Raw genomic sequence first — 13423 nt, forward strand, 5'->3', positions numbered from 1 at the left:
CTGGAAAACCCCATGTATTTAAAAGCCACGCACAACGATGATTCCTTTCAATTGGAAAATATTTATCTATCACAAAGCACATTGTTTATCATCTTTAGTCTAGGCCCTATAGTGTAGTAATGTTCCTTTGTTATCTCAGCTTAAACATAAAATATGGCTTCCCTGGTGCCTCAGATGGTAAAGAATCTGCCTGTAATGCAAGAGACCCACGTTAGATCCCTGGGTCGGGAAGATCCTCTGGAGAAGGGAATGGTTACCCATCCCGGTATTCCTGCCTGGAGAATTCCATGGACAGAGGAACCTGGTGGACTGTGGTCCATGGGATCGCAAAGAGCAGGACAAGACTAAGTGACTAACACTAACACACACAGAAAAAAGGTGAAGGAAGGTACTCAAAGATGGAAATAGTGGTCATCTCTCTAGGGGCTGGAATTCTAGATGACAGTGTTTTTTCTTTAAAATTGTTGATACTTTCTAAATTTTCTTTAGAAGAAACATATTGAAATGTTTCAATAATGATATGTAAGAGCTGCATCATTATTAAAAAGCTACAAAAATCAGTATATATAATAACTATGAACATATAATGTTATCACGATGATTTGAGAGTACACACAAAATTTTGTAGCAGCAGTTACAACTTAAGTGGTAAGACTGGGTAAAACTTTTGCTTTTCACAAGTACATATAACTTTTGTGATTAAAAAAGACTAATCTCATCAAGAGAAAAAATATGTTAGAAAGAAAATTTTAAATGTTGGAGTAATTCATGGACTTTAGAAGGAGGAGAGGTAAACACGCTAAGGGAAAGAATACCACGAAAGCTGTTACGGTAAAGAGAATTTATCCAATACCTTTAAGGCACAGTTTCGACTCTATACATCTCCCTTTCTTTACCCATAAAAATATATCCATTATTAAATCTGAAGTCCTTAAAACAGGCTCTGTGAGATCATGTACATCACTTGTCTTAAATTCTATTTCTCAGGACGTCACGGAAATATGCTGCTAAGATGCTCACACTCCCCCAGAGTGGTCAGATGTGTCAGTCAAACACCTTAAATAGATTTGATTGCAGGTTTGGAAAGACTACTTTGTTCCACTGTATTTAAAGGTGCTGCCAAGTGTTTTCATTTTTCTCTTTCCTACTCTGTGGTCATTTTATCTTTGGCTTTTTTAAGTCCATTCAACTTTTGGTCTTACAGTTCTGCTACACCTGAGAAGGACTTAGGTTCTTAATGATTGTCACAAAAAACAAAACATACGTTTTCAAAGAAACTTGCTCAACTCCATCCTCAAGCACTTATATTGCAAACGCAAGGTGACAAATGCTATTTTAGTTGCAAGAGTCTATTAAAATAACTGCAGACATCCTAGGATCACTTAGTGGGTGTCTAGGGGTCATATTCAAGATAAGTAAAAACCATTTATGGTAGCAGGAGAGAAAGAACTCTGAAATTCACACAGCTGCATTCATCCCCAGGTATTTTTACCTATGACAATATCATAATGAGTGAAGTGAGTGAAGTCGCTCAGTCGTGTCCAACTCTTTGCGACCCCATGGACTGTAGCCTACCAAACTCCTCTGTCCATGGGATTTTCCAGGCAATAGTACTGGAGTGGATTGCCATTTCCTTCTCCAGGGGATCTTCCCGACCCAGGGATCGAACCCCAGTCTCCCGCATTGTAGACAGACGCTTTACCGTCTGAGCCACTTCTTGTCTAATCCTAATCATTTTCAATCCTGGTTAAATCTTCCCCAAGCCCTTCTCTGTACCCTTTTTCTTGCATCTCCAAATGAAAGGCACTGGAGAAGTACCCCTGAGCAGAGAAAGCACATTTTCAAACTGACTTTGTTTCAAAGGCCCAGGTTAGTCCTTGGAAGCTTAACCAGTATGTTTGCATATGCTTGGGGACAACAAGCTTTTTACCCTTTGGCGGTAGATGCTAGTTTGAAAATGGATAACCAAAACCCCCCAATAAGCTTCTTAATCTTACTTCTTGTTCAACAGAACAGTAGATAAGAAAGCATTTGTGAGAAAGAATCAGTTTTAGGAAATCTTTCTCTAGTAATCTGAAGAGGATAGTAACTAGTTGTGGGTGGTAGGCAGGGCAGATGACAAGTCCAGACTACACGTGGTTTTATAATCACAAACACAGAGTAAAAATAATGCCCAGTGGATTTCCTTGAATTGTCTCCAGGGCCATAATATGTCATCCATGACATAAAGAATGAGAGACTCCTTGGAGACAGACCACACTGGAAATATAACTAGACCAGTAGATGATTCCACCTACACATCCATCCACCCTATCAAATAGATATGGGCAGAATTTGGGAGATAATAAGCAGTCCTCAGTCTCAGGCTATCTGAACCTCTGCAGTGATTGATGTCACGGGAGCAGGGCAAAGCCTGGCTCTCCTCTCTGTCAGCCAGCTGGGGTGGAGCAGAACAGACCCAGATGACCAGGTTCTGGCACAAATGCAAGAACTGTGAATCTGACTTTCCCAGACATGTTATGAAACAAAGTCAGACTTGCTTGAACTACTGATAAAAAAAAAAAAGAAAAATTCTTTCTTTCTTCTCCTGAGATGGACGCTTAGCCTTTCACTTTCAAAGAACTGCAAGCACAGTCATCACGCAGACACAGAAGTCTCGAATTCTCCTCTGGTTGTACCGATAACAGGACTCCTTATCAATTTTCCCAAGCCCTTTATAAAAATGAAAATTAGGCATTTTATAGTCCAGATATCAGAAGAGATCTAACACTAGGTGAGCAGCTGCTGCCTTAACCAATGATATCTGTACACTCAAGACATAATATTTAAGCTTCCACATAAAAACGTAATTGTTGAGAATACTCCTCTAAGATCTAGGATTCTTAGAACTAGGTCACTATCCAGTCACTGGACTGAACTGGAAGATTTCCTTTCTTGTGCAAACGTTTTCAACTTGATTAATATTAACATAAAGAATAACATCTAAAAACATTATTTCCTGATCTGGACAATAAAGAGACACTATAGTTGTCTCTATATTCAACAGGAAACCTATTTGGTAGATAACTTATCTGGGAATATATTTAAAGAGTAGGATTGATAGGGGGACTGAGTGATATCAGGTACATAGATCTTCGTACTAGTAAAAGTTGGCTTATTCCCATGGAAAAAAAGTTTAAATAATTTAACTAAGAGCCAGGATAAAACCTTAATAAAAGTTTATTTTTACTTTGTAAAGAAAATTTTCCTCCATGGAAACAAAACTATTCACTGCAGGTTTGCATGGTAAGAAATAATCTAAATTATATTGACTTGGGTGTTGGTAATGGAAACAATAGTAGACAGCTGAGGACTATAAACCTTCATGCAGAATTCATAGCAAGTTCTAGTCATAATGGCCCCCTTCATACTGAATATACGGAAATATATGGAATATTTCAAAACTGCAGAAAATAAGCAGAAAGAGAAGCTAGATTTCTGGAAGCATGTTAATAAGAGAGAAAACCCAAAATGGTTACTTTATGCTTTTTAAATTTCCAGGTACCTTTCAGGACCTGGCTCTTTTACAAACTGGGGTGAATGATGATAATTATTTCTACTAAATGAAGATGAATATTCCACTGAGATTTAAAATGTAAAAAGCAGCAAAAGAAAGCAAGCCTAGGAGCCTCTCAGAAGCTAGAACTTTCACACGACCCTTCCATGGAGACCAGACGATGCTGACGGTGAACGTAATGGGGTATTGTTCTGTGAAAGGAGAAATTCACGGACTCAAAGACAGCCCATCTCAAAGTGAGGCTTGCGTTCACTAGTGTTTCCAGAGGATGGAACCAAATAAAAATAGTCCTTTTCTCTCCCTTTTGTTTATGAACCTGAATGACTGGTTTAATCTAGGCTATCACTGTTCTCCTTTCACGATGACGCTCATAAAAAAAGATTTCCTTTTCAACAGTAGCATTTGGCTTCCCTTCTGTATGTTTTTGTTCAAAAAAAAAAAAAAAAACAGTTAAGATTCACCAATTCCTATAAAGACAACACCCTAAATAACTGAGTTCTACTCCTAAATGAAAACTATTTCTGGAGGAAATAGTTCCTCTCTGAGGAACACTTTATTTATTTTTAATGATTTCCTCTTACAGCATTGAAGCAGCTCTTAGTTAAAACTAAATTTGCCAACATTTTAATAGGAGATATTTGCTACCTCATTATTTATTTCACGATAGAATTCACAATTTAAAAACAAGAGAAAATGAAAATTCAGTATTGTAGAAATTACCTCATCTGATCCTTTCTTTTCTCCTGACTTGGAAGGCGATCTACTGGTTCTTCTACTGACATGCTGTAAAAATATTAAAAGAGATAACGCTTAATAGAGGGAGGTGATACAAGATAATATAATAGTGACTTTAATCCCAAAGAGCTAAATATACAGACTATAAAAACAAGGACACCTTTAATCTTCCTCCTGAGAATTGTTAATAATTCTCCATCGACATAGGTGGCCTTCAAAAATAAAGGGAAGCTACAGACATTTCTTTAGGATGCAGAAAGTAAGTCTGTAATTAACCAGACACAGATCTGATGGTGGTGCCAAGCCGGCATCTCGTCTCCTACAAAATGCCTCCTGGAATTTCAAAGCCCAAATTGCCAGCATAGGCGACATCTGGTTCCTCATGGAGATGAGATGTCTGAGGACCATGTTGAGCCGAAGCCATTACTTAAGCCTCAGTTCAGCATGGACTCAAGGGAGGAAATTCTCTGGAGTTCTGTCTGTTTATTTACCAACACAGAAAGATAAAGCGTGCATTGGGAAGACCATACCTCCAATGCTCATTACCTATGGCTTTAGAATTTCATTATGTCCTGAATCAGAATTGTTTTTCTCACTAGGACACTGGTGATGAATGGAAGTATTTTTGCATGCATTATAGGTTGCTTCAGTCATGTCTGACTCTTTGCAACCCCATGGACTGCAGCCTGCCAGGCTCCTCTGTCCATGGGATTCTCCAGGCAAGAACACTGGAGTGGGTTGCTATGCCCTCCTCCAGGGGATCTTCCCAACCCAGGGAGCCAATTCACATCTTTCTCTGAAGTCTCCTGCACTGGCAAGGAAGTATTTTTATGTGGTATATAAAAGCTTCAAGTGGTTTACATGCTATTTGGTTTGATAAGACAAAAAAAGCCATGAAGATTATTGAATTTTTTAAAAATATATTTATTTTATTTATTTTTGGTGGCATTGGGTCTCAGGTGAGGTGTGTGGCCTCTCTAGTTGCTGGGGTGGGGCTTAGTTGCCCCATGGCATATGGGATCTTAGTTCCCCCATCAGGGATCAAACCATCACCCCCTGCACTGGAAGACAGACTCCCAACCACTGGATCAACAGGGGAGTTCCTATTCTTGAATTTTTTTGAGAAATGAAAATATTTCATGTTCCTGAAAATTAGGGACAAAGAATTGGTTTATTTCTTGTACAAGTGGGATATGCAAGAAAGTGGGAAAAGGAACCTAAATATAAGAAAATGAAAAGCTCACTATTGGGTCTTAGCCCAATCATCTTTAGTTAAATTGAAACATAAAACCCGATCATGTTCCCTACAGTGGAATCAAACCTGGATATGCAGGTCACTAGTTATTCAAATGAAAAAGAATGACAATAATAGCAATAATAATAATAATGTTTACCATTTTTTATTACTTACAAGGCACTTTCATATACATTTTTATCTGATACAAAAAAAGATGCTCACGTGATTTCATGGATTAAACTAATTAAGAATAAAAGTCATGTGATGTGCTTTTCGCAAAGACATATACCTAGTAAATGAGAAAAGCTTGCAAAACTGGTTTTCTGACTGTAAATCTATTGTCTCTATACTATGATAAGAGCTTCCCCTGTGGCTCAGTCGGTAAAGAATCTGCCTGCAATGCAGTAGACCTGGGTTTGATCCCTGGGTTGGAAACCTCCCCTGGAGAAAGAAATGGCAACCCACTCCAGTATCCTTGCTTGGAAAATCTCATGGACAGAGGAGCCTGGTGGGCTACACTCCATGGGATCACAAGAGTTGGACATGACTTAGCAACTACACCACACATACTATGATAAATGAAACAAGATAATATTTCTTTAAATCATATCAACAGATATTTTTGTAAAATAAAAAGGCTAAGCAATATTAGACATGTGGGTGAAATCTTTCAGCAGTTCTTTGTATAAAAACTAGAAAGAAATCACTTTCACGAATGGAAAACTTTTCCCCAAACAGAAACCTCTCATGAATTTCTGCCCACAGAAAAGCAGGTAGCTTGGTGAATGAAGCTCTTTACAGGGCTTGTTTCACCCAGATGACCTAGTCAAGAGTTTGCCCACCCCTGGAGAAGGAAATGGCAACCCACTCCAGTATTCATGCCTGGGAAACTTCATGGACAGAGGAGGTGGTGGTGGTTTAGTCACTAAGGTGTGTCCTGCTCATGCGACCCCATGGACTGTAGCCCACCAGGCTCCTCTGTCCATGAGATTCTCCAGGCAATGCTGGAGCAGGTTGCCATTTCCTTCTCCAGGGGATCTTCCCGATCCAGGAATTGAAGCCGGGTCTCTTGCACTGCAGGCAGATTCTTTACCAACTGAGCCCCAAGGGAAGCACAGACAGAGGAGTATAGCGGGCTATAGTCCACAGGGTCACAAATGAGCTGGACACAACCTAGCAACAACAATGCTCCTGTTTACAGTTACAGCATTATTTACAATTGTCAAGACATGGAAGCAACCTGTATCCATCAACAGATGATGAATAAAGAAGATGTGGTATGTGTTTAAAAACAAAAGTTTGTCCACAGTTGAGAGCAATAGGTATTGAGTAATGAATCTTGAAAAAACAAGAGCCATTTAAAAGCCCACATATATATGCCAGAGCTATATGGCAACTGATAAGTTTGAAGAATAATAGGTGAGCAAAAGGGAAGAATTATTCAATATTTGGAGAGAGAATTTGAGAGGGATGGGTCTGCATGACACAAATTTATTCAATTTGTCTCCTTTCAGAACTGGTAAGTTTAGAACCATGATAGCACATTCATTTCTTCACCAATTCTATATATTTTTCAGATTGGATATAGGTAATATCTAGTCACAACAAAATCCACTGTTTGAGCATACACACTGAACATACAGCCTCATTTACTTTTAGGAAGTATGATTACTCCATGTTAGAAATGTGCTTACTCACTCAGTCGTGTCCGACTCTTTGTGACCCCATGGTCTGTAGCCCACCAGGCTCGTCTCTCCATGGGATTCTTCAGGCAAGCATACTGGAGTGGGTTGCCATTTCCTCCTCCAGGGGATCTTCCCGACCCAGGGACTGAACCCCCATCTCTTGAGTCATCGGCATTGGCAGGCAGACTCTTTGCACTAGGGCCACATGTGAAGTCCCATTTTAGAAATGAGAATACAGACCCACAACTCGCTCTTGTCTTGGGCAAGGCTCCAAGCTCTCTGCAAGGTCCCACTTTGCTTCTTGCTCAGGTGGCAAACATACATTATGATTTACCCTACCGTAAACATGCAGACAGCCTTTTCTCTTTAAAATAAAGGTAGATAGATATCTTACTATAAAACGTTTATAAAGTTGATTCCCTGGAGTTTCAAACTTGCAGTCCTCCTCCAGATTAACCAACATCATCAGTTACTTGCTTCCACTGAAATGCTCAAAATCCCTCACAATTACATAGTTTCCAAATAATAGTTTGAGAGGGATATATATATATATATAAAACAAATGCTTTTTTTTGCTTAAAATGTCTATTATAAATATATGTTTTACAAAATGAGGTTTTAAAAAAGCAAATTCTTTTTAAAATGTTGAATTGTACTATAAAAATTATGTACTATAAAAATTGTCATTTTTTAACTTCAAAAGAAATATTTGCTCTCAATAGAGTAAGTATAATAATATAAATAAAAATCACATAGTGAAACAGCAACATTTTTTCGGAACTATCAGTATTATATTTTTTCCAGTTTTTTTAACCTGGCTTTTTATTATACAATTTTTCTAACATACAGAAAAGTTGAAAGCAAAATACAATGAATATCCATAGTGAATATCCACCACTGAGAGTCAACAACTGTTAACTATTGTTGCCATATTTTTTGTTAACTATTGTTGCCATATACTGATATCTCATCATATATTATGGACAGACACATAACCTACATATATTTGCATATATACCAGCATTTGAAAGTAAATTGTAGATATCCTGAGACTTTACCCCTAAACATTTTATCAAGCACATCCTTAAACTGAGGACTTTTTCCCCTATAATTACAATACATCCTCACTCTAACAAAACTCTAACAGAATTAATAAGAATTACCTAATGCCATTCAATTTCCAGTAAATGGAAACTTTATAAGTGAATCATTGCCCTTACCATTTCTTGGCGCTTATTCATATTCAGTAGCTGGTTCTGTGCTGTGCTTAGTCGCTAAGACGTGTGCAACTCTTTGCAATCCAAAGGACTGTAGCCCATCAGGCTCCTCTGTCCATGGGGGTTCTCCAGGCCATAATACTGGAGTGGGTTGCCATGCCCTTCTCCAGGGGAACTTCCCAACCCAGGGATCGAACCCAGGTCTCCCACACCGCAGGTGGATTCTTTACCATCTGAGTCACCAGGGAAGTCCATTCAGTAGCTTATTAATGATACAAAATCAGTTATATCTTTTCATTGAGAGAGATTCAAAGTGCCTGATTTCTACATTCATGGAATAACTGTGTACTTTCCACATACTTTCCATTCTGCTGATGAAATAAATGTTTGGAAATTACACCCTTCAGATTTGATCCAGCTTAGGAAACTGCAGCAAGTATCTCAAAGAGTGAAGAAAGAAACCTTTGTCTGCTATCACTACATGTAGTTGATAGTTTGGGATGAGCTGAGAGAAACATGGAAAAGGGAATGAGTCAGGAACTGAACCACAAACCTGAAATATCCAGGAAGGACTTTTCTCTAAGAGTGGAAAGAAACTAACATGTTCTAAGCATCTCCTTTGTGAGCCCAGCGCTGGGCATTTCCTCTCTGTGGTCTCCCTGAGTGCCATAGCAGTAAAAAACTCTAGGGACAGAACTGGCAGCTTATTTTATTGATAAAGAAATAGGATGTGAAACGTGAGCTCCTCCTCAGTCACACTGCATGTCAGCTACATGCGTGGGTTATAGTCTGGAGGCCAGAGACTGGGCTAGTTAGCAGCTAGCTGAAAACTTTTGATGCCCATCAAGAAAGTCTCAATCCAATGCTCTAAAAGGAAAACAACTCAAAAAAAAATCAACAAAACCCAGATAAAACCTTCCTATTCTAAAACTGTTCTTTTTCTTTTTTTTTTGAAATTAATCAGACACACAATACCAAAGTGTCATCCTGTTTTAGGATGTTTTAGGAGCTGGACAGGAGCAAAGACAGGAAGTGCAGGATGCCGCCCTAAAGCAGGAGACATTTCACTAGGAGGATAAGGCCCTGGAAGCCAGGAGCTAAGATGAAAACACATGAGAGAACAAGAGAGACAGGAGTTTAGAGGCAGAGAAAATATCAGCTAAAGGGCTTTTTGGTCTTGCTTCAAAAAGAATTTTCCAACCTGTTTCCACCTCCTGGCATCGCTATATATTTGGTAAGCATAGCTGTCCTTTGTCCTTATTCTAGAAGACAGCATTTAAATGCATCCAGTTTTCTGCCCGAGCAATCTCACAAAAGTGTCAGGAAATCAACAGGAGCAAGGAGCCATGAAGCTTGGCACTGTGCTCCCACCCAGCTAAGGACGTATGCCAGCAGCTGGCTTTGGTTCTGCAGCATTTGGGGCCGCCTCCCCAGTGCTACCCAGATACATCCTGACCCACTCAGAGACAAGGGCATACATCACAGGATGAGCTGGAGCTCAAACTTCTACACATATTAGAAGAGAAGGAAGACAGACAAAAACTGGGCTTCTGCAAGCCTAAGCTCAGCTGTGAAAGAGCATCAAAAGCTAGTGTGCTTCTGAAATGCCTCTGTTAGATTTAAACCTCAAAAAAAAGGTACTGAGTTTCATTTAGGCGGTAACAAAAACATTGTAAAATGACCTTAAAGTGATGTTTGGACAACTCTGTACTCAGTACTAATAAAAATAATAATACTGAGTTAATAAAATGGGGCTTCCCTTGTGGCTCGGCTGGTAAAGAATCCGCCAGCAATGCAGGAGACCTAGGTTCAATCCCTGGGTGGGGAAGATCCCCTGGAGAAGGGAAAGGCTATGCACTCCAGTATTTTGGCCTGGAGAATTCCATATAGCCCATGGGGTTGAAAAGAGTCGGACATGACTGAGCAACTTTCACTTTCACTTTCAATAATAAATATTAAAATAATAAAATATTTAAAATACCAAATTGTATGTTTTAAAGGGTAAATTATGAATTATATCCAAATAAACCTGTTTAAGAAAATAATAAAGATTATGTGAAAACAGCTGGAAGATCTTCCTTCTGCAATTTGGGGAATGCTGATGGAGATCAACGTTTGCATGTCCAGTGACAGCTGTGGCAAAATCAAGAAGTAATGAAACCGTAATCCCAGGGCCCTCTGGAGCCTGGGGCACACCGTTTAGCTCCCTCCCTGCACCACTGCTGCATACAGAGACAAAGGCTTGCTGGGGAGGGTGGGGTAGGGGTGCTCCCTAAGGGTCAAAAAGCCTTCATTTAGCTGTGGGTTGCTCCATGGAAGAAAAGCTATGACAAACCTAGACAGCATATCAAAGAGATGGGAATATCAGACCATCTTACCTGCCCTCCAAGAAACATGTATGCAGGTCAAGAAGCAATGGTTAAAACTGGATATGGAACAATGGACTGGTACAAAATTGGGAAAGGAGTACATCAAGGCTGTATATTGTCACCCTGCTTATTTAACTTATATGCAGAGTACATCATGTGAAATACCAGGCTGGATGAATCACAAGCTGAAATCAAGATTGTCGGGAGAAATACCAATAACCTCAGATATGCAGATGACACCACTAATGGCAGAAAGCAAAGAGAAACTAAAGAGTCTTTTGATGAAGGTGAGAGGAGAGTGAAAAAGTTGGCTTAAAATTCTTCAACATTCAAAAAACTAAAATTGTGGCATCCGGTTCCATCACTTCATGGCAAATAGATGGGGAAAAATGGTAACAGTGACAGATTTTATTTTGGGGGGCTCTAAAATCACTGCAGATGGTGACTGCAGCCATGAAATTAAAAGACACTTGCTCCTTGAAAGAAAAGCTATGATCAAACTAGACAGCATATTAAAAAGCAGACATTACTTTTCTGACAAAGGTCTATATAGTCAAAGCAACGGTTTTTCCAGTAGTCATGTACAGATGTGAGAGTTGGACCCTAAAGAAGGCTGTGTGCCAAAAAATAGATACCTTTGAACTGTGGTGTTGGAGAAGACTCTTGAGAGTCCCTTGGACTGCAAGGAAATAAAGCCAGTCAATCCTAGAGGAAACCAACCCTGAATATTCATTGGAAGGGTTGATGCTAAAGCTGAAGCTCCAGTACTTTGGCCACCTCATTGGAAAAGACTCTGATGCTGGGAAAGACTGAGGACAGGAGAAGAAGTGGGTGACAGAGGATGAGATGGTTGGATGGCATCACTGACTCAACGGACATGAGCTTGAACAAACTCAGGGAGATGGTGAAGGACTGGGAAGCCTAGTGTGTGGCAGTCTCTGGTGTCAAAAAGAGTCAGACAAGACTTAGTGACTGAACAACTCATCTTTCAGTGCAGGTCACAAGTGCCCAAGCACTTTTGGAAACGCTTAAGCTAGAGTCCGGGGATTCAGATTTAGTTTATCCAGAGTGATGCTGGGGACAGATGTACATCCCCTGAACTTCCCCAGCTGAAACTAACACCCAGCTAGGACTGAAACCACTGCTTGGAGAGGAGCTCTGTGGGCACCATGTCAGGAAGTGGAGGTTTCTACTCCTCCAATCACCACACTGAGTCAGCACCCATGGGAGCTTCTCCAAGTCAGACAGGCCAGGGCAGCTCAGGGCTCCTGGGTAAACCGACTGCTCAAGGCAGAAACCCAGTGCCCTGTGTTCAACCCAGCATTTCCTGACTAGTTCTGAGCCTTGTCCTGCTAATGGCACATCAGATCTTCATGTTGCATGGAAGTCTCTATTTTCTTAGTAAAGCAAACGAATCAGCACTTTATTATATATGCTCCTGCTTACTGATTACTTCATACATGTGTATTTTGCCTGCTCAACCAGATGGTAGATTAAATTCTTTTTTTCCTAGTCCTGTGGTAGCGGTCCGACAAACAATTCTTGACTGATGATTGCATTTCCACAAATCTCTAAACATTCCTTGAGAAGTACTTTTGCTCTTTTCAGGTTAGTAGACTAGGTAAAAGACTTTTTTAAAAGCTGAAAAAAAAATAGCTTGAAAAATTAAGAGACTATATGCAAATTGGATTTCTTGCAAAGTCCCTTAAAAATCTATTTTTGCATGTCTTCTGCTTTCTAAAACAAGACTGTTCAGCAAACAAACATAAGGCTCAAGATGGAAAGCTGGTTTTGCTTTAAAGCAGGCTCCCTGGTGCAGACCGATGTGGACCTGCTTGCCCTAGGGTGGACTCCATGCCCTGACCCCAGTCAATTGGTGTAGCAGGAGTGTGTGATGGCTTCCTCCATGGGGGCCTCCTGCAGGACAGGCCAGCAGTGGTTTCAGCTTCTGCAGGGTGATCCTGCTTCCGCTCCAGGCTAGGAATGGTAGCAGCTTCCTAGATTTCTAACCCCTGTGTTGCCTCATCTATCCCAGTTGGCTTCCTGGCCTCTTCTGTTACCTGGCAACCAGCTCCCTGCATTCCATTCCATTCCTCAAACTCAGATAAGACAGGAGGAATGTGGGTCTGAAATGCTATGAGACTCTGAGCCAATAATTTAAACTTTCTGTTTTCTCCTTGTAAAATGCAGGTCATAATGCCTACTCCAGGGGCTGGCTTACTTATGAAACAAGTGAGGAGGAGCCTGGTCCACTGGCTCGTTCATTTTAAGAACACAATAAAGGTCATTTCACTCCCCTCTTTTTCATTGGCATGGTGAATTATGAGACAATAAAATGAATATGAGAAGAAACAAAGGTTTAAGCTTTTATTTTCTAAGGCTATAAATAATATAGCAGGGAATTTAGGTTTTAACTTGCCATAAGTACAAAGGAACAAGATTCATCTGATAAGTTTGTTTAGTACTTTGCCTACCTCATGACACTGTATTACATTAATCTCACATTTCCACATTACAAATGAGGAAACGAAGTACACAGCGAATAGAGAACTCATTTTTTCAAACAACAAACACCAAGCTGGTCACAGGGATAGCACTTATTGTGCAATTCCCATGCTATAAAA

At 39.9% G+C, this 13423-nt stretch overlaps 1 protein-coding gene across 12 annotated transcripts in view; it reads right to left on the reverse strand.

Moving 5' to 3' along the window:
* CAST (calpastatin) overlaps nt 1–13423 on the reverse strand; it is a 136730-nt gene that overhangs the window by 115874 nt on the left and 7433 nt on the right. For all 12 annotated transcript variants that reach the window (XM_040239384.1, XM_040239383.1, XM_040239382.1 and 9 more), the window contains exon 2: nt 4277–4339. In XM_040239384.1, the coding sequence (XP_040095318.1) occupies nt 4277–4339 (63 nt within the window). The remainder of the gene's footprint in view (nt 1–4276; nt 4340–13423) is intronic.

This window comes from Oryx dammah, unplaced genomic scaffold (genome assembly GCF_014754425.2).
Source record: "Oryx dammah isolate SB20612 unplaced genomic scaffold, SCBI_Odam_1.1 HiC_scaffold_5, whole genome shotgun sequence".
NCBI classification, from domain to species: domain Eukaryota; kingdom Metazoa; phylum Chordata; class Mammalia; order Artiodactyla; family Bovidae; genus Oryx; species Oryx dammah.